Below are 23,062 nucleotides of genomic sequence, written 5' to 3' on the forward strand. Positions count from 1 at the left end.
ATTGTTCCCTCTTGACCGTTTTGTAAGGACAAAGAAGATTAACTTTTTTTAAATGTTTATTTACTCACACATACATACATACGCACATACACATATGTATATATATCTTAACTTCTTTTGAAAATTGGTTTTTTTCCCCTAGTGGACTTTGAAAAATAGTGTTCGAAAAAGTATGATGACTTTCCTCATCTTTGGGCTTGGGATGATCTACAACGTCTGGGAAGACTGCTTTTGACAATAAGATTTAGCGAGAAAATATGGACGACTATCTCAAGATTCTCAAATTTTTTGGCCGGACCCATCAACATTATTCATAAACTTAGCATGCTTCCTCGACATTTTCAAAAATCTGGCCGCCCATGTCAGATTCCAGATCTTATTCCAATGTGTCGTCCTAGTCCATATTTTTTGTTCATTTTGTAAATCTTGAAAATTTGTGAGCCAAATACCATTTTCTCTCTCTTCAAAAGGATCATATTGGGAATTTTCCAAACTTAAAAACGTATCGGATAATAACATCATTCCTAAATGAAAATAGGAAATACCATTTATTTAGAAATGAAATATTGTATTAGATAAAAAAACATACTAGTTTATAATATAGGGCGGAAGGGTTTGGGGAGGTCTTGGGTTCACATACAACAATAACTAAAAAAAGAAATTTACAGTTTACAAAAGAAAAAAAAACGTTTCGGATAGTTGAATGACAAGAAGGTTCACCAATACAGGAACAAAGGAGCCAATTCGTTCACAAGTTACAAGAGATTAGCTCGTGAAAAAGCTCGATTGAGTCAAGCCTAAACCCAAGCTCAAGCTTAAACGTAAGCTCGTTTAATAAACAAGCACGAGCCGAGCCTCACTTGTCAAGCTTGAGCCGGCTCTTGAGCCTATCATTTTTGTAATTTTTAATATATATATATATATATATATATATATATATATATATATATATGGGTGGGTTTTAGTGAAAACTCTTCTTAAAGAGAAAACTTAAAAACTCCTAAAAAACTATTTTTAACTTTTTAAAAAAAATTTTTTTTGCAGTTTCTTTTTTTTCCATTATTCTTATATGTTGTTATTGGTTCAAAAAAAAACCTTGTCGGTAACCTCGTCGGTATAGTGCGCATGTGTAATAGTGTGCATTGCATATATGCAAAAGTGTTTGTATTGCATAGAATACAACACTATTGCACATATTTGATACACACTATTATATATATGCAATATAAGACTAATACACACATCGAATACACATTAGTACGTATGTGTAATACAACATTAACGCACATGTGCACCACATCGACTTTTATTTTATTATTATTTTTTTTCCATATAATACAACACTACTACAAATATACAATACACAAATATTGAATATATGCAATAAAACACTATTAAACTAAAAAATACATAGTAATACACATATGTAATACAACGATATCGCACAGTAATACGTATGTGCATTACAGCGATTTGTTTTATTATTTTTTTATTTTTTTATATTTTTCGAGTGAAATATAAGAAAATATAAGAATAATGGCTAAAACAGAATTTTGAAAATATTTTTTTATTTTTAATTAAAAATAATTCTTTAGGAGTTTTTATGAATTTTTTAGTTTTCTCTCTAAATGTGAGTTTTCTCTTGATCCTCTCCCTATATATATATATAGGGGAGGGATTTTTTGAGAACCATGTTGAGTTTTAAGAACTTAAGAACTCAATTCTAGGCCACACATTTAATTAAATGGAATGGAATATGTGGTTGAGATTAAATCTGGCAAAAAAATCAAAGTATGAGAGATAATAAAGATGTAACTGATTACACAGACTTTTACGTCCGTTACACATGCGTAAAAAGTCGACTCGGTGCGTAAAAAATTCTGTAATTTTTTTACGTATATGTAACCTACATATATTACGCATGTGTAAAAAAAATTCGAAAAAAAATCATTACACTGAGTTCTTTCGAGTTCTTAAAACTCAAAGGGGTTCTCATTTGAAATATCCCCTGTATATATATATATATATATATATATATATATATATATATTAACTATAATTGATAAAGAATAAAAGTAATTATAAATATATGAAGGGTTGAGTTATTTTACAGAGGGTAACAAAAATGATAATGATGAGAAGCAATAATTTATTGTCATGTGTCAAGTGGAGACCAAAGAAGGAGGAACATAAAAGGGAAAATGCATATTTTCTCTAGTCGCATGTAAGATACATGTTAATTCTTCCATCATTTTAAAACGCCTATAGATTTTTCGTTATGACATTTTTTTTAACAAAAAGTTCACCATAATGACAAACATTTTTTTATTTTTAATATGAGTATGACTTTGTTTTATAAAAATAAAAAAATATGTCACTGTGTCTTTCTGTTTGTCATTGTGTCTTATGTTTATCATTTATATTGATATATAACCAAAATTCAATTTGGTTTATAATTAACTAATTACATCGAAAAAGAAGGCAAACGAGCAACAAGTTGCGCTGCTACTCCTTTTTGAATTGCAAAACCCAATATTTTATCAATGTATCTCTCTATTTATCATTGTATTTTTATGTTTATCATTGTGTTTTTTTTAAGTGATGAAATCTGAAAATTGTAATAGTAAAATAACACCGTTGTGTAATTCTAATATGTAAATATAATGATAAAATAACAACTATATCTAATACATAAAAGTATAAAACACAATGATGAATGCATATTACACAATAACATAAAACACAATGGTGAATACATATTACACAATGATCTGAAACGTTAAACACAATGGTAACTACATACATAATACACATTGACCTGAACATAATACACAATAAACGTAGCACACAATGACTAAAACAAAATGATGAGTAAAAAGGCCCAATAACAAACAAGAGACAAAATGATGGGCATAAAGATACAATGATGAACAAAAGACACAATGCCGTACGTTTTGTTTTAAATTTTATTTTTAATATGTGTAACGATTGTAAAACACAATGACCATAATCTATAACACAATGTAGAAAACTCAATTAAAAAAAACGCAATAACAAACCAATAACACAATGTAAAAAACCTACTTTTTTATACATTAACATGATACTCATAGTAAAGATAAAAAACTGCTTGTTATTATGATGATTTTTTTTGAAAAAAAAAATTTTTGTATGAAAACGTTTTAAAATGATTGTGGAATTGATATGCGAATTATATGTGGAAAGAGAAAGTCAACAATATGAACTATTACATATATGCGTTTTTTATCATTTTTTATTCTCAAATTAATCTCAACCTTTCAAATTTAAAATTAATAGACTATATTAATTCTAACACTTCTCATTTTTGTATTTATTTTGTATTTTAACCAAACCCAATATATGAAAACTAATTAATAAAAGTCATCATTTTTGTAAAATAAACCAATAGGTCATGACAGAAAATAAAATAAGTTGAATGTAATGACTAATGACCGAGTACCGGTCGGTTGAACCAGTTATACCGGATTTTCGTAAGACAACCGGTATTTAGAGCTCGGTATTTTTGGACGGTTTGCTCAAACATCATACAACCGGTTTTTTAAAAAATACTGGTTTAAACCGGCAAACCGGTTTTAAATCCAAGAGATTTTTGATAATTTTTGCGGCCCAATATAACTTTAACATAGCGGATAAAATTGAAAACGAGTAAACATGGTAAACAATGATTCGTTAATCAACTAATTTTGTAGCATGCAAATCCAATGTTGGTTTATTTACATCTTTTATAATTGACTAACTTCATATACAAAGCACAGACTTTATATCTGACTTGATCATTGCTCTTTTGTGATATTTGATTCAAGTGCGATGTTTATTAATGCACCTTTGGGTTATTTTTTAAGTTGAAATTTAATTTATATAGAATTACAATGTAAACTATTCAACCAGTTGAACCTTCCACGTTCAATCAGTTGTACGAAACATTGCGTATATATTTCTGACGATGTACAGTACACACCATATCATATCCCATTCTCCCGCCTCTTCTCCCACCCTTCGTCTCCGCTAACTTTGCCGATTAAAGCAGAAGGTTCAGACGTCTTCGATCTCCATTTTCGTTTCTGTCATTTCTGGATGTGTTCGATTGTATAATCAGTTAACGTGCTAGATATTTAGGGCTTCATTTTGAAAGTTGATTTTAGTGTTGAATATGCAGGAATGGAAATTTTGATTTAGAAGAGATCTGAACTAGGAATAATGACTTTAATAGTGTTGAATAGCTAGTCAGGGCTGTTTGTTTTGTACGTACGTTTGATAATTTTGGATGCTTTGCACATGAATATAACATGATTATGTGAATGTTGCAGTTTGAACTCTTAAGGCAGTTTGTAGTTATATTTTTGAGCATTTTGTTCACATTTATGCGGTATAAGCATTTGTAAAATTGTAGGTGTAGATGTTTTTGAGCATTTGTTACTTTTGATTCATTATAGGCACAATGCGTACAAGTGTTATCTTTTCAATATTTGTGACTGTGGTACTGGTAGTTTGGCTTACCATTGGTGTCTTGCCAACTTGCTGTTAATGGTAGGATCTGGTCTATCTTGGTTGCTGGTACAACCGGATATGACGACTATGCTATGCAGGTTAGTCGATAAATTGTGAACTTAATATACTTTTTTAGGATACTGTCTAATATAGTCATTTTGAAAATGCGTAGGCCGACATATGCCATGCTTATCAAATCCTCTTTAGAGGTGAGATAAACATGGAGGATATGATTGTTTTCATGGCTGATGACATCGCTTTCCATCCTCGCAATGTTGAGCCTGGAATTATTAGGCATGAGCTCGGGGGCCCGAATGTTTATCTAGGTGTTCAAAAGGTATGTTATTTCTAATATTTTTTTTTATGTAAGTTTAGATGAAAATATGACATAATTTTTTATCACAGAACTACTCAGGTGAACATTTAACCCTAAAAAATTTTGAAGCAGTTTTGCTGGGTGAAAAAAGTTTATTAGTGGGTGGTAGCGGGAGGGTTTTATTAACAAACCCGCAAGACAGGGTTTTTTTCTATTTCTCTTCCCATGGAAAAAAGGACGCCATTCGTAAGTGCCAAATTATATTGTTTAGAATTAATAGAATAAAGTATCTCTCACATTTCCAACCTTATTTTATCTGGTTTGTTTGCTTGTTTGTTCTTTTTGTAGAATTTGGTCGAGAAAGGCTAAGTAGTGATCACTTACTTCAAATGCTTGTACACAATTATCTTCATCAGAAGTACAAATCGATGGTAATGATATTTTAAATGTTCAAATCATAAAAGTGTTATATCTAACAGACATTTTGTTTTTAATTGTAGGTTATATATGCATCCGCATGCCACGGTGGTAGCATGTTTTTGGACTATGACAGCGTCTACAACGATATGAATATCTATGTAATGTCTGCTGCAAGTCATGATCTGCTTGCTTGGAAAGTCTCTGATTCAGACTTCCATAAAACCAGTTTGGGTGTTCAGTTTGGAGTTGTATGGACAAAGGATAGGTATCTTTCTTTTCTTTGACCGGCTGAAAATACCAAAAACATCAGTAAATTTTGAGCAAACTAAACAGGTTTTTTTCTGCAGTCAGAAACACAATAGAAAGAAAAGAACTTTGCATGAGCAGTATGTGAAGGTTAGAAATATTTAATACTTTTTGGGATTGAAATAATTGTATTGGTGTGTTGTACAGGTGAAGCGAAGTTTACTTTCCACTACTAAAACTTCAGACGTCACGCTGTACGGGAATAAAGATATTTCAAACCAAACACTAAGCTTGTATCATGGATATGATGAAAATGGCCCCCCTTGAATGACTGGATGGTTATGTAATTGATTAGATAAAAGAGATTATGGTGAGTCAAAGTGTTAGGTTTGTCTGATATAAACCTTAGAAATGCTCTATATGTTACTGTGTGTTCATTTTGAAAAGTACCAACCCTTATATGCATATCAAATGTTCATTCTTATCATGGATATGATGAAAATGGCCCCCCTTGAATGACTGGATGGTTATGTAATTGATTAGATAAAAGAGATTATGGTGAGTCAAAGTGTTAGGTTTGTCTGATATAAACCTTAGAAATGCTCTATATGTTACTGTGTGTTCATTTTGAAAAGTACCAACCCTTTTATGCATATCAAATGTTCATTCTTATAAAAAACCTTTTCGTTAGTTATAATCTGTGTCTCAATTGCTCATTCTTGTTTACTCATAACTCTGTAGATGTACGTTATTTCTGCAATCATTCAATGAAAGCAATGCTATTATTGGCGCGAAAGAGAAGCGCGCAAGTCCAAGGATATTGGCGCGAGCAACAAGTAATCTTCCCAAGAATCAGGGGAGGCCCTTCAATCAGCAGTCCTCTAGTCATCACTACATACATTGCTCATTATGAAGTGTCAAAAGTCCTGGTGGACACTGGCAGTGAATCAGACATCATGTATGAGCAATGTTTCAGGAAGTTGGATCCAGCAGACCAAGCAAGGCTCGAAATTGTGAATGCACCAATCTCGGGTGTTTCAAATGAAATCATTCACCCCTTAGGTCAGATACAATTTGAACTAACTATGGGGGATGAGAAACACAAGCGAGCTGAAATTGTCAACTTCTTGGTCTTGCCCACCACTTTATGCCACAATATGATCTTGGGTAGAGGAACGATTGCCCAATTCAACGCCATACCGTCGCCAGCGCACGGCGCGTTGGGGTTCCCAACACCAACAGGTGTAACATTTGTATACCGAGATCATTTGTGCGCAGTGACAAGTATTCCGCGGGAAGGGAGAATGAAACTTCCAATGGCAAACAACGCGCCAGAGGAATGGATTCTCAACCCAAAATTCCCAGAGCAAACAATCACAATTGGAGCTACGATATCAGACGACACAAGGTTGAGAATGAAAAGATTGCTCACAACGTATATGTCGGTCTTCGCGTGGCAACATTCCGATATGACTGGGGTTCCGCGAGACCTGGCGCAACATTCTCTCAACACGTTCAAGTCCGTAGAGCCAATTGCTCAAAAGAAGAGAATCATGGGGGATGAGAAGGCAAAGGCCATGAATGAGCAAGTAGAGGATCTACTGCGCGCAAACATCATCCGGCCAATACGATTCCAGACATGGGTAGCCAATCCTGTGATGGTAAGGAAGAGCAACGGGTCATGGAGGATGTGCATTGACTTCAAAGACCTCAACAAAACATGTCCAAAAGATTGTTACCCCCTCCCAAACATTGACGCGAAGGTGGACTTCGTGGCGCCATTTAAGCTCAAATGTTTTCTGGATGCCTATAAGGGCTATCACCAAATTCAAATGGCACCACAAGACGAGGACAAGACTGCCTTCAGAACCGACAAGGGTGTTTTTTGTTACACAAAAATGCCCTTTGGTTTGAAGAATGCGGGAGCCACCTACCAAAGACTCATGGACGCGGTTTTCAACGAGCAAATTGGAAGAAACCTAGAAGTCTACGTGGATAATTTGGTGATCAAAAGCAGGGAGGAAAAACAAATGCTCAAAGACATCGAAGAAACCCTTTGGCGCCTAAAGGAAGTAAACATGAAGCTCAACCCGAGCAAATGCACATTTGGCGCAGAAGAAGGGAAATTTCTCGGTGTAATGGTCACCAAGGATGGTTTCAAGGTGAACCCAGAGAAGGTGGAGGCTATCCTTGACATGCCCTCACCATCCACCATGAAAGAAGTTCAAAAGTTGAATGGTAGATTGGTATCAATCAACAGGTTCCTAGCGAACCATGCAAGCAAATCTACCCCATTCGTTAACACATTGAGAAATTGCCTAAAGAAAAGCCAATTCAAGTGGACGCCTGAGGCCGAGCAAGCTTTCAGTGAGATAATAGAATGTCTGATAAATCTGCCTGCGCTCACAGCTCCACTTCCTGGCGAAACTCTAACATTGTACCTGTCAGCAGGAGAGTACGCCATCGGCGCAGTGTTGTTGGTGGATCGCAAGGGAATCCAAACACCAATCTATTATGTGAGTCGGGTGCTGACAGACCCTGAGACGCGCTACTGCATCATGGAAAACTTAGTTTTGTCACTAACACACGCGTCGCGCAAGCTTCATAGATATTTCAATGGTCATCCTATTGAAGTTCTGACTGGTTACAACATCCAGCAAGTCTTGCGGCGTCCCGCGCTCTCAGGAAGGCTGACAAAATGGGCGCTGGAATTAGGAGAGCACACGATCGCCTATAAGCCCCGTCCAGCAATAAAGGGACAAGTCTTAGCTGATTTCATCGCAGAAATCCCTGAAGGAAAAATTGAAGAGGCTCAGCGCGAGGTAGACCCTCCGCGAGCCAATAATGAAGAAAATGTTTGGAGATTATTCACTGATGGAGCTTCAAACAATGAAGGGTCCGGCGCAGGCCTCAAGCTGGTGGATCCAGAAAGTCATGAGTATACTTACGCAATCAGGTTGGATTTCAAGAGCACCAACAATGAAGCTGAGTATGAAGCCCTGCTGGCTGGTCTGCGCATCGCGCACAAGTTCGGAGTTAAAAAGCTAGAGGCCCATGTTGATTCATACTTGGTAGCAGCACAGGTCAATGGCCTTTATGATGCCAAGGAGAACACCATGCCTCTGTATCTAGAGCAGGCGAAAAAGCTCATCGAGCAATTTGACTTCTTCAGAATCGTACATATTCCGCGCAGTGAAAACAAGTCTGCTGACGCGCTGAGTAAGATGGCATCAACCAGCTTCGATCACTTTGGCAAAGATGTCAGGGTAGAAGTAATGAGCAACCCGTCGGTGGGAGCGAAGTCTGTCCTTGTAATTCATACAACCACTTCATCATGGATAACTCCAATAATGGAATTCTTGAAGGAGGGAAAGGTACCGGACGATCGCGCACAGGCAAGGAAGATAAGACACAAGTCGCAGAACTATGAACTGCTTGATGGTACATTATATCGACGCTCTTATCTTGGACCGCTCATGAAATGCCTAGATGCTGAGGAAGCAAGCTATGTGATCAGAGAGATACACGAAGGAATCTGTGGAATACATGCTGGCCCGCGCATGGTGGTTGCCAAGGCAATGAGCGCAGGTTACTATTGGCCAGGCATGTACTTGGACGCGTTAAAAGAGATCCAAAAATGCAAAGCGTGTCAGAGCTATGCGCCAAACACCATGCGGCCAAAGAACAACTTGATTCCGGTGACCTCCGCATGGCCTTTCCACAAATGGGCAATCGATATTGTGGGTCCCCTACCGCAAGCGCAAGGGCGAGTAAAATTTTTGGTAGTGGCAGTAGACTATTTCACAAAATGGGTTGAAGCCAAGCCACTAGCAAAAATCACAGCCGAGGCGATGAAGCAATTTATCTGGAGCCACATCATATGCCGTTTTGGCCTGCCCATGGAAATTGTGAGCGACAATGGCAAACAATTCACCGACAGGAAGATATCCAGCTGGCTCAAGGAATTGCGCATCAACCAAATCTTCACTTCAGTATACCACCCTCAGGGGAATGGCCAAGTGGAGCGCGCGAACCAAAGCTTGCTAAATGGGCTGAAGAAAAGGTTGGAGGGAGAATCCCATTCATGGGTCGAGGAGCTACCTAATGTCCTGTGGGCGCACAGGACATTAAGCAAAACCAGCAATGGCGAATCCCCGTTCAGTCTAACCTATGGAACGGAGGCTATGATTCCAGCAGAAATTGGATGCCCATCCCATAGAGTGCTCATGATGAGTAAGATTGATAACGAGCGCGAAAGAAGGTTGGATCTCAACTTACTTGAAGGGCGCAGAGAAGCGGCTATCATCAGTGAAGCCAAATACAAGAAAAAACTAGAAAAGTATTACAATCAGCGCGTGAAAGAATGCCACTTCAAGAAGAATGATTTTGTCCTTCGAAACAATGAAGCTAGCCGCGCGATACCCCCAAGAAAGATGTCCCCCAATTGGGAGGGACCTTATCAAGTCTCGGAAGAATTGGGAAAAGGCGCATACGCTTTAAAAGATTTGAATGGAAAGAAGATCCCGCGCGCATGGAACGCAGCACAGCTTAGAAAATGTTTCATGTAAAAATTGTCAAGTTTGTAATCAAGGCTTTTTAAGCCATTATGAATAATGATACGCGCTATCTTCTCTTAATGTGTGTTCTATTACCTTTTGCATACATGTTTCACACTTCCCTTTATTAATTTTGAGTAATATGACAACATTGTATTGACATCAAAACAAAAATAAAACGAAGTAAAACATACATGCGCGAGCTTCAAGCTCAAACGCGTTAACGAGTTTTAACTCTAAAACGTCAGGGCCTTAGCCCAATAATATGAGCCTTAGCTCAGGGCCTTAGCCCAGTAATACGAGCCTTAGCTCAAATCACTCACAAGATCCATCCTACATGCTGCGCAGCTAGACCATAAAAATACCTAAGCACAACTAAGGCAAAGCACATGCCAAAACATAGTTGTTAAGGTCTCAGGTCGAGGTCGCGCATGGAATTGTAATGGATATCAGAGTAACACATACTGACGTAAAGGCTAAAAAACTCATAATTCCCTATAATAAATGCGCGATAACGTCGCGCAAAAGAGGAATAATGAAACGCCAAGGCACGTGTCAACATAGTCAGGATATTGCAAAATCACTTAAAATATGACAAGGATTAAGTAAAATAATTTCCTTACAACCTTGTTCTTATTTCAACGTGCAAGCATATCTTATATTCAACAAGCAAACATGCAATATAAAGAGATGAATGGGGAATGCGCAAGATGCGAATAAGGGAAAAACAAAATTTCATTCCAAAACATAGAAGGTTACAAATTTACAAAATGATGAGATACAAACTGCAAATAAAAAAAAAACATGAAGGGCTTCTCAAGTCTCTATGTCGACGTCAGCCTCTTCATCGCCCTCATCATTACCTCCCTCAGCATCTGGCGCAGCCCGCTCCTCGTCATCTCCAAACTTGCCATAGTCAAGCTGTTCGTCTTGAATGGAGTCGTCTTCTATCACAATAGTGTCAGGAGCGGGTCCTTTGGCCACGCCAGAGCCGCTAGCAGAGACAGCATTGCCCGCGCCATCATCGCCGCCACCAGCCCCTTCACCCTCGTCAAGTAATTTCTTTAGAGCGTCGAGATCGGGCTGATCAGCAAGCAAGGCTATCTGCAAAGCATAAGGAAAAGTGTGAGTACAAAAAGACTAGGAAAATAAGTTAAGGTAAACTCATTTAAGGTTAAAATACCTGCTCAAGGATGGGAATGGGAGTATTCAAATACTTCTCCCCCACCTCGGCCATGTCCGCGCAGACAACGTCGAGCTGATAAGGGTAGTCGGATGGGTTCTTCTTCAGCATGCTATATTCACAGCCATCCTTAAACCCTTCAGCTCGACCCACCAAGCGCGAGGCAGCGTTGCAATCCATCACAAGGGTCTGAAACTCGTCTGAGTATTTCATCGCATAAGCGCAACGAGTCATACCCTGTGAGACTAGCCATTGGCGATCCTGCGCGAGGGAAGAAACAGACGTCTCAAGAGCAGGAATCTGAGAGTTTAACAACTCAACAGTTTCCTTGGTCTGTTTCAGCTCCTCTCTGTCGGACGCTGCTGCCGCTAAGGCCTCTTTCCTTTCCGCTCGCGCAGCATCGAGCGCTTCTTGGCTAGACACTGCCGTCGCCAGGGCTTCATCCTTCTCTGCCCGCGCGGCCTCAAGCTCCTTCTTCAGGCGCGCAACCTCACTCTCTAATGAAGATTTGTCAGTGCTAGACTGCACAAGCGCTTGGTCACGCGCCTCTGCATCCAGCTCCAAGTCGCGAACTCGCCGCGCATACTTGGCCGCGTCCGCCTCTGCTGCCTGCAGCTTCTCCCGCGCAGCCTGCAGCTCATGCCCGCGCTTCACGAAGGCAGCGTTGGCACTTGCTCGGTTCTCGCTGAGTTCTGCTTGGAGTTTCTCAGCTCTCTCTCGAGCGTCAGAAAGATTCCAAGCAGATACCTTAGCCTCTTGCTTGGCCTCCGCAAGAGCATCACGCACCTTTACATAATCATAGCGAAGCTCTTGGGAGGCAGCAAAGAACGCTGACCCAGCGAAAAGATGGTCGTTGAGCAAGTCCACGCGGGCGCGCTCCTCCTGAAACCTCCTTTCAGCTGGAGGCACGGAGTGAGCCCAGAAGTCTTCACACACCCCCATGGACTGAAATGAGCTATCCTCAGTAATATTCCATTTCGGGCGGTATATGTGATCGGCTTCCTGCAAACACAAAGCAACGTTCTAGTCATCTAAACACTAATATGGAAGTCCGCGCAGCGGAGCAAAACGAACTTATACCTGCGGGGAGCAAGCAGAAAAGTCAGCGCCAGCCCCATGAGAAGACTGCGCCACGAAATCTCGTGGCGCTACAGGGCTTGCGCGGCCGCCATCGGAGTCTTCAAAATGGGCCTCCTCATCTTCCTATGTAACAGGCCTTTTCTCCTGCGACCTGGAAAAATCAAAACCAGTCTCGCGAGGAGGGCTGCGCGCAGGAGGAGGTGAGGGAGGTCTCGACGCCGCGAGATCAGCGCGTAAAACAGCCTCCTGCTCCTTAGTAATCCCAATGAGGGGAGATTCAGTGCTTGCAGGAGCAGGAGCAGAACCAACGGCGCTGGCGCCGGCGCCAGCAGTGCCGCCAGCAGCTTGTGTGCCAGCTATAATGCCTATGAAAAAACCAACAAAGAGAAATGATTCAAGACTTGATATAAAAAGAAAAAAGTCAGAAAATAAAAGCGCAGTATATACCTTGGCGCACCGCCGTTCGCGAGTTAAACATCGCCATGAAGTCCATTTTCCATCTTTTTGAGGGCAAAACAGGGGACTTCAAAGCAACCGTCGGCGCAGCCTCGGTACCTTGTTGCGCCTGAGGTTGATCCACCAAGGTCGCCGGCTCTACAAACATTTGAGTGAGCAAAGATTCATTAATAACTCTATCGGAATCACGCTCATAAAACCATAAAGTATAAACAAAGTATACCTGTTGAAGAGGAAACAGCAGGCGCAGCGCCGCTTCCCTTTTCCGCCGCGCGAAGAGAGGAGGTGGCGGCACCATACCTCGTGTGGACAGGAGGACTGCCTACACCTTGAGGCAAAGAAGACAAGGAAACCTTGGAGGTAAATCCCTTGGTTTTCTTAAGTCCCTTCGCCTGAGTAGGAGGATCCTGAGCAACAGGGGCATCATTTTTCTTCTGTTTTTTACTGGCCCCTGCGCCAGTTTTCCCTTTAGCTTTACGCTTGAGTTGTGGCACCTCAGCTTCCTCCTCAACCTCTTCTTCCGCGAGCTCCAGCTCATAGTTCTCGAGCGCATCTACAATACGTGCAACAGAAATGTTAACCAAATTTGGTATTCTAAAGGCATAAACATAAGTACAAAGGCCTACCAGGCGCATCGCTGTCAAAGCAAAATCCCAAATCAACAGGGATGAACATATCAGCGAAGCGATCAGGGAAGCCAACTTCCCCAGCGCCCAGCGCGACAGAGCCACCCTCCATATGCTCATCATAGGCGGCGTGGACGTACTCCTTGCTTACTGCATAAAACAAAGACAAATGATATCAGCAAAACGAATTATATTCGCGCAGAAATAATGCAATGAGCTAATAACTCACATAAACCATCAACTTGGATAACAAGCTCAGTCGCGCTGTCGGCCCACCTCCTGCTCATGCCAACCCCCACCAGCGCCTCCTCGCAAATATTCTTGGCGGGGGATGGTTCAGCAGTCAACTTATCAACCCATGCGCCAGTTGGGTTCTTAAGAACATTCACATCCGCGGGCGCATAAGTGATCACGCGCATGGTCATGCGGATGGGAATCACACCAGCCTTAATATAGAAAAATTTCTCAGACCAGTCATGAAGGCTCTTGAAGGAAACAGTGCAGCACTTGACCTTCTGACTGCGAGGAACGAATGAGAACCAAGAATCTTGGATTTTTGGCTTATAAAAAAATTGAAAGCGCCGAGGGGTTGGCTCCTCGCGCTGAGCTTTGCACATGAACTCAAAATGAGTCATGCGCACAAGTCCAAAAGGATGGACTTGGGATATGTGAATCCCATGAAATTTAAGCAGCGCACCCATAAACCTTGTCATCGGGAGACGAAGGTTGCAGTGAATGAAAAAATGGCAGTATAAGGAGATATAGCCGGTGGGCGGATCTGCCGCCGGGAGCATACAGCCGTACTCAGGGAGAAAACCCTGAGAGGCGATGAGACTGTCGAAATCAGACTGTCTCAACTTGCAGGGAATCTCATCCCACCTCTTCACTGTCTTGCCCTTCCCCACCTCCTCCGACGAGGCCTCAGCAGCCCGTTTTCCCTTGCGGTCTTCTTCAAAGTGGACATGACTAATGATTTTATACGGCATCTGCTGGGGGAGATTGTGGCGTCTGGGTTATCAGACATACAACTGTGAATCAAACAGAGGTTACTTCAAGAACGGAAATCTGGAAGCAAAAGACAAGCTCTTAATCGGAATAAAAATGGAAGGAAAGAAAAAGCTCTGAAATAACAACGAAGATGAAGAATAACAACTCAAAAGGCTTGCTTTTATAGGCCCAGGAGAGAGAGAAACAGGTACTGATCAGAGTTCACGCACCCCCACTCGCAGGTGCAGGCCAAAACGAGCGCGACACGTGTTCCTGACACTGTGTGAGGGGACATGAAAGGCAACTGTAGCACCTCGAGCACACGAAAAGTCTGACACATGTCTCCATCTCTGACGCATGTCAGCACCAACCAACCACGTACATGGACGATTCATTTCAACCACAAGGATAGAATTTCGCGCAACGATGAGAAATAAAAAAGGAAAAGACAAAACCCTATTAAAAGAGAACTATTAAGTCTAATATCTATCTTACCTCGCTCGCGCGAGACAAGACACACATTAGACTGGGGGGCTTGAAGAGGTATGTACCCGCCTTAACATCGAGCGGGGCGGGTCAACCCACAAGATATAGACAAGAGGCTTGAAATCAAGATATCATGAAGGCACAAAGCCAAAACCTATGCGCACGGCGCATATCACATATGCTCACGCATCACATATGCTCACGCATATCATATATGCTCACGCATCACATATGCTCACGCGTATCACATGCTCGCGCACCATATATGCTCACGCATATCACATCTGCGCGTGGCGCATCTGCGCGTGGCGCATATCGCATGCTCACGCATCATATATGCTCACGCATATCACATCTGCGCGTGGCGCATATTACATATGCTTGCGCATATCACATCTGCGCATGAAACATCTGCGCGTGAGAATAAAGAGAAGACTTCGCGCATCCTCAGGATAGGCGCATATCACACGTGCACATAATCAACCTCGTCCTTATCCAAATCAGGATAAGGACAACCTTGATTGTGCTCGTCAGGCAACCTTCCAGAAGGTATCCTTTAAGGAATAAGAATATGCTGATGTTGACAGCTGCCAATGAAAGGTGGACAACTCAGCAAAACCCATGTGCTACCACGTGATTGCACATGGGTCAGGTAAAATGCCTGGGTCAGAGAATAATCAATGAAAAAGCACCAGGTGTCCTAAGGACACGTGGCGCAAAGCAATAGGAGGAGGCCAAAAAGGCCCTAATGGGATCTGAGCCCAATCATTGGAAACCCTAACACTATAAATACCACACCACCTCCACAAGGGGAGGTAAGCAAGAAAATACATTCCAATTCCTTACTCACTCTCAGATTATTATTATCTTCTCCTACAATCTCTTATTCTCACACCGGAGGGTTACCCCAAAGAGGACCCCTCTGTCCCTTTCTGAGGGGTAAGTTCACGGTGCTGCTCGTTTTGTAGGTGGAAGAACTCATACTCCGGAGAACCATCGGTGAAATAGCATACTCATACCCGAGGAAAGTTGATCGTCTACCAGTGAGCCGATCCACGTTTCTTCAAAAGCCTTCAACATTAAATCTGAGCCCTTTAGAAAACTTCTAGAAGGGTATATTATCCAGTTTTGTGCTTTAATCTGATGCGATGAGGTTCCCCTTTCTTTTCAGGATGCCAACTTGTGAGTTCTTCTTTTACTTGTGATCATTTATGAAATCTAACAATGGGTTTATGGTTGGTGTAATTTAATTGTTGATTTGCAGGATGTTGAGATGTGAAGATGGGTTTTGTAGAGGAAGAGTTAAGAAATGGATGGATGTGAAGATCAGGTTAAGAACACACTTATTTTCATATGCATATATTAATCAGTTTGACCAAATCCTTTGCGGTCTTAACCCGGTGTATGTGCTCTATTTGATTATTTACTTTGCAGATTTTTCCTGAATGGACAGAATAGTTAGATTCAGGGATTCAGGTAAAATCTCCGTCCATACCATTTATGATCAAATGTTGATTAAGCTAGGGTTTGAAATTGGTATTCTTTCTGTGCTAGCTTACTTTAGTTGTTTATTTTGATGTGCTAATTATGGTGTTTCTGATTCTGATGGATTATTTGAGGTTTTGCTTTGATAAAAAGAAATTGCAGTTGATTGTTTGCGTGCCTATGGTTTCATTATACGTGTGCTTTACACATTGAAGTGATTATGGCACCTGAATGATTGAAAACATGGATCTGAACTTTGACTTTGTTATGGAGATTTGACATTTTGATTTAATTTACTTAAGTTGATCTGTAAAGTATCAGAGTGCAGAGTAATTTGTTGTTTTCATCAAAAAAGTCTTAACAGATTTAGGTCTTATTTCATAATTATGGTGTTAGATGATGATTAAATCAATGGATTTGGACACCATTAACAAAAATATTTTAGATCATACAATGTGTTCCGATTTGTCTGTTTTTTTTTTCTCTTCATGACATATGCCCATTTATGCACCAACTTATTTGAGATTTGGCTGTCTACATCTTACCCTCCTCAAACCCTACCATAGCTTGCTATTGGTGGGATTTACTGAGTACGATGATGATGATATTATTTGAGATTTGGCCTGTTATCTATTTGTAATTAAACATCAATAGTATTTTTGCATCTAAAACATGAACAAATGTGTCCTTGTGTTTATATATCTACAAGTATGTTAGTTGTTTAGGTTCAATCAAAGTTGATTAAAAAAGTTTTTATCTAAGATTTCATGTTTTTTAAAAACATTAAAATTATAGGATCTTAGTAATAGTATAATTATTTGGATGGATGGCTTTGGGATGCTTTATAAATTAAGTGTACACTTTGGGTTCATTCTGCATTTGACATTTCGGTTAAGTTTTAAATTTAATTTTAATTAAGTGGTTTTGTTGCATATTTATCATCAAAGTAACTCTGTTTGTTCTAATTTACGTACAGCTGGTGTAATTGTCATTTATTATATAATTTTTTAGCATTGTTGAATGTTGATGTCAAACTTGAAAGTATGAAGTAGTACTCCCAAAAATGGCTATTTTAACTTCTTCACTAACTTTTTTTTTTTAATTTAGTTGCAATAACTAAATTCTGCTATTCTTTAGAAATTACCTGATCGATCATTGTATATGGATTGGCTGCAACAGTTTTGATTGCAAAACTTATGTTAAGATGCAAGGATTAAGTAGCACTCCTTATAAAAAAACATATGCATGCAAATAAAATGGTGAGTAAGCTAACTGAGAGCTTGACATCTTATACACATGGTATACGCGTTGATATTTCATACTTGACATGAGCTTTATTTGTATACTTCAGAAGCATTTGTTGAAGGCTATTGCATTTGATGAAGCAAATGGGATCCCACATTGCATGTATTAACTAATTATATACCTAAGTTACATGAGGTCACTATAATACCGTCACCAGTAATGAATATACAAGTAGCATTTTTGGTACCACAGTCAGGTACTGTTTCTGAACCGTTGATTTGCGTGCTCATGAACGAACCCTAATTTTATAGTACTTGATGACAGGAAAAATAAAGAAACAAAAAGCTATGTTGAAATATCGGAATCACTTGGTGCTCATAAGTCATAAGCCATCAGAAGTCTTATTTGCATGTGATATTTATCATAATACTTTTGATCAAAAGAACATCCTTCAGAAGTGTTGTTACAAATAAAGTAGTTTTGCCATTACAACGTTAAACTACCCGTTCACCGGACGGATATTAAATTAGTTTACACGGTTCTAGAATACTAATTTAGAGCTGGTTAAGAACATGTCTAAACGGGTTTGGGTGAAAATGGGCTTTACTAATGGTGCTAAATGATTTGTGCTCGTGGGTTGGCGGATCCTACCTGAACACAAATATTGGATCGGACAAGTCGATCCGAGAACAACCAGAATGCTTTTTTTTTTTGTTTTTTCTTCCCACACGTTAATACTTTAAATTTTAATTTTTATAACAAAAAGTACAAATTTATATCAATCAGTATACTTTAAGTATAAAATCTTATGACAATATCCTTATTAGTTTTAAGTTTTGGCATAAGATGACAACCAGTTTAGTTTTGTTACATAAAAATGTTAAGAAATTCATGCCGATTCAGGAAAAGTTAGACGATTCGGGAACAAAAGATGATCAAGGAAAACTGTTCGCTTGATTAGATGACAAGAATCGCAACCAAAGGAGCGGTTATGCGAGTTCATGCAGTCGAGGGAATGGTCGGGGACAGGGTCGTAAGATCGGATTAAACACGAGAATATTTTGGCACAACTCATCAATTTTATTAATCAAGAAAATAACTCAAAACTTGATCAATTCTCTAATAACTCTTACATGAATTCTTTGAGGTTATATAGAGGCTCGATTACAATTAGAGTAAAACACAAACTCCTATTTATCTATTAAAAGAAATTATATCTCTATCTAATAAATAAAATAGATAATTATCTCTAATTATAATAATTAATTAATTAATGAGATCGATCCATTAGCTCGAACCGGCCCCACCTTCCTGACCCATAACTCGGTTCGGGAATTAACTCCAACAAAAAACACATTTTAAATATTAAAAAAATTTTGATGGGTTAAACGGGGCAACCTGTACGGATTGGACCGCACATGACCATTTAGCTAAACAGGGCCGTGGGTTCAACCTGAACCCATTTATGCCAAATCCAAACCCAAGAATTTTGTGTTAGGTTTGTGCCGTATCATAAAATCTCACACCCATTAGGTTTTGTTGGGCGAAACGGGTCAGGTCGGGTTGACCATAAACAACTTTTTTTACTGTTTAGTAATCTACCGTTGATTGTGTATTATGATTAGAAGAATATATTTTTATAACTGTTAATATGTTTTTTATTTAAGTGGTTTAGGTGGTTGTGTGCTTTCAAATTTCACTTTGCATGATTTTCCACCCGTTTGGCTCATGTCCTTTCTAATTCAATCGGTTATTTTACCCGGTTCAAGTATCTTACACTAGTATAATAATAATCATATGCTTTCATAATCCAGGTTTGTGAAAAATGCATCAAAGGAAGAGTTGAAAGGGAAAACAAGAGTGCTTGTGTCAATCAGCTATACATTTTCTTCGACAAGTGGATAAAACAGGTCGTGCTTTCAAACATTAATGGAAAAAGTGGGTGGAATGGATGAGCCCGTGAAAGGAAGTGATTTAATTTTTGTAAAAACATTCATATATTTGCTTTTGTGTTTTCAGATAATTAGTCACTAAAAGTGGCAAAACGTGATTTAATTTTTGTTACGGGTCAAAACAGTTTGACCTAGAAAACTTTTGTCCAAAATTTCCATATTTTGGTGACCATTTATTATACCTGATATTTGAAAACGACTTTGTTATGGATTCAACTGTGACATTTGAGCCAAAACAAGGTACACCTCAGTATGTATTTATCGATTAAGCAAATAAACGCCTTTTGCATAACAAACGAACGATTAACCGAACGGGTCGGGTTATGACCCAGATATCTCGGGGGGCCATCTATAAGTGATATACGATCTATACAAGCTAAAATATTAGAAATATGGTCTTAGTTTGATAGCAAACAAGTTAAACGAAAATATGCTCGTTTAACTACCCGCTATAGATTTAAACGCGAAAGATAGTTACAAACCAAGCATTGTGTCATTCGTTAAGCCGAAAAAGACTTACCAAACACTTACTTGAAATGTTTTAAGCGATCCGTGAAAATATTTTTGATTTTTACAAACATATAGTATGTTTTTATAATTTTACACAAAACTAGCCGAAAAACACTCGTTTTCGCGTTGTTTAACGCACCCGATAAGTTTTTCGCGCCAAAAACCGAACCCGAACTAAATTTGGACCGGGCTTTTCGTATTTGGGCTTGAGAAATCAGAAACTTGGCCCAAAATGGGCTCATGGACTTCCGATCGGCCAGCAGCCACCCCCCCCCCCTTTTTATTCTTTCACATTTAAACTAGATCCAAGATATTTTCAACATTATTTCTTGAAAACTCTGGACATAAGCTCTGTTCCAGCCAGAAAACCTTCAAACCCTAAGGTAAGGGGCTTAAATAAGTAGCTTTTGTACTTGTTTAAACCTGTTTAATACCATAAAAACATGTCTTGGTTACTAAAAATCATTCCTAAGCGTGTAAAAATCCTAAAAATGGTCCATAAACATGTTTTGATCATACACATGGTAAGGAACCTGTTTTGATAGTTTTTTTGGCCATAAACACGGATTAAAGGGTTGAAACGGCGTTTTTACGGTTCAAAAGTTCGTTTTTGTGCACTAGCCGAAACCCTAAGTTAAGGGCTGTTATGTTGATGAAAAATTGCTTGGTTTGTGATATAGGACTTGTACCTAGCTTTCTTAGAAGCACAAGAACCTGAAAACTTGATTAAAAGTCAGAAACGAGCCAAACCCGCTAAGGTAATGCCGAAACACTCGCTTACAGGCTATTTAGGTTAAGGTTGTGATGTGCATATTTTTAGGACTTGAAATTTTTCAGGGACATCAGGGACCATTTCAATGAGTCCCTTTTCAAATTTGGTAATTTTTCGACCATCCGAGAATATTTGGCGAATTTATTACCGAATTAGGACGTTTATTTGGGAAAAATAGCTAAAATACTTCAAAAATTATTAAATTTTTCTGGGAACTCATATTTGATGTATTTGATCACATATAAATTTTGGAATCATTTGGAGAAGTTTAAAGGTGTTTTGTTTATTTGCGTTCGTGTGAATTTTTACAGCCGAATTTGGGCCGAAAAGAATATTGCATGAGCTTTTTACATTCTGAAATTGATACAGGTTGTTTTGGGATATGATTTGAGTATTCAGGAATTTTTGTGGAAATTTTGGAAATTTTTTGGGGTAAACGGACGATTTTCAGGCGAAATCTAGCTGATAAAATGAATTTTTATAAATTAATAAATCAGTAAATAAATTCCAGAAATATTTTTATAAAAATTTAAATATTTTAATTGATAAGTGGTTAAATTTTCATAATTTAATAATTAATTATGCTAATTTGAATATTAAACAAATTCAGTTTTTATAAAAACCGGCAAGTTTGCGACTAGCGAATCTGCGGGAATATCAAAACACCAAGAGTGATCAAAAATCATATTTTTGGATTAATTAAGTAAAAACGAACTTTTCTATGAAAAACCTGGACAATCCGGACGGATTGTTCGCGTTCTTTCTTAAATCAAACTGAATAAACAGAAACGAGCCCCGTGGCTAATCCGGGACCCCAGTAGGTGATCCTTTTTTATAACTTAATCACTTTATTAACCAATACATTTACTCAAGCTTATTTTCCCATAACTGTTTTCTGAACGCGTAAACGAGCAACTTGGCCCAGCTGGGAAAATGGGAATCTGAGCCAAGTTCGGTTTTGAGTATTAGACATTGAACAACATTACAACCTAAGCCTATTGCCACTTTCTGGGCGTTCCAGCTACACCTAGATTAGTTATACAGCCCAGTTTAGTATTGAGATTATAATAATATTAAAATGTTAATATTATTATAATATTGATTATAGGAACTACTGATAGCGGACCGAACAAACCACGAGCTGATACAGTACTGAATATCTACTAAACCGTGAGTTTCATGACCCCACTTTTAAACTATTTTACGAACGTTTGGGGTGAAAAACATGTTTGCTTATATCTATATACTTATCTGAAACATGTGATGATGTGAATTATTTAAGTGCTAACACACGAAAGTCCCCACGATCACAGTGATTAACTTCGAGCCGGTGGCTTGTGAATAGTACTATTGGTTTGACAAACCCAGGCGGGGCTAGCACGGTTGCTGAGATATTATCCCGTTTGCACAAGTCCATATTTTTACGAACCAGCTATATAGTGTTAGACATAGCTACCGGGGCATGTTGTGGGCGGAAAGGGGCCACAGTGATTGATTGAGCGTGGGAAATGGAGGCACGCAGCACGAACAGTCCAGGCTTCACTGTAGCTTAGCATAATTACATCACATACATCATTTACATACATACATACATACATACTTATTTCATGATTACAAGTGCTGACTTGTGAATACTCATTACTGTTTCCTTGAAACTCGTGAAACTCGCCAACTCTAGTAGTTGACCCGTTTTAAACTGCTTTTCAAGTGTACATAAATCAGAATGATTGGGTGATCTGTTATTTGCCCAGGATGTGTGGTTGATGCTATGTGAATAGAAGCAAAGGCGTTAGTAGTAAGAATGTTTAGTTAACAAACTAGTTTTGTTTGTACCACCTAGACTGTAAAACAATGATAGAACGAAGAAATGTAATATAATGTAAATTAGTTTGTAATGTTTCTTTATAAACAATGTGTTGATACCAGAGGTGTCTGTTACATTCCCGTTTTACGCTTCCGCATTGTGCTAGTCAGGGTGTGACATCAACTATAAATAATACGTTCTCAAAAATTTCTTTTAACATGTACGGCAACTAAAATGCTGGAAACCTTACTCTATTTCATTTATAATTAAAACCGAAACTGGCAAACACATTAAAAGTTTTTTATTCTTTTTACATGTCCTAAAAGTATCAACTAAAAAAAATAAAAATAAATTAAACATCCCACAATATATGGATTTGATTTGAAGACCTGTGTGTTCCGTTGTCCA

General features: G+C 38.8%; 1 protein-coding gene across 1 annotated transcript in view; it reads left to right on the forward strand.

The window, feature by feature from the left end:
* The first annotated feature begins 3,469 nt into the window (after positions 1-3,469).
* Positions 3,470-23,062, forward strand: part of LOC143572378 (vacuolar-processing enzyme-like) — a 30,502-nt gene continuing 10,909 nt past the window's right edge. The window contains exons 1-7 of the mRNA XM_077057558.1: positions 3,470-3,524; positions 4,433-4,440; positions 4,530-4,628; positions 4,703-4,867; positions 4,936-5,092; positions 5,195-5,277; positions 5,347-5,531. Coding sequence (XP_076913673.1) covers positions 3,470-3,524; positions 4,433-4,440; positions 4,530-4,628; positions 4,703-4,867; positions 4,936-5,092; positions 5,195-5,277; positions 5,347-5,531 — 752 coding nt within the window. The remainder of the gene's footprint in view (positions 3,525-4,432; positions 4,441-4,529; positions 4,629-4,702; positions 4,868-4,935; positions 5,093-5,194; positions 5,278-5,346; positions 5,532-23,062) is intronic.

This window comes from Bidens hawaiensis, unplaced genomic scaffold (assembly GCF_021521415.1).
Source record: "Bidens hawaiensis isolate Kalapana, Puna unplaced genomic scaffold, B.hawaiensis_p1.1 tig00025819_1, whole genome shotgun sequence".
NCBI lineage: Eukaryota > Viridiplantae > Streptophyta > Magnoliopsida > Asterales > Asteraceae > Bidens > Bidens hawaiensis.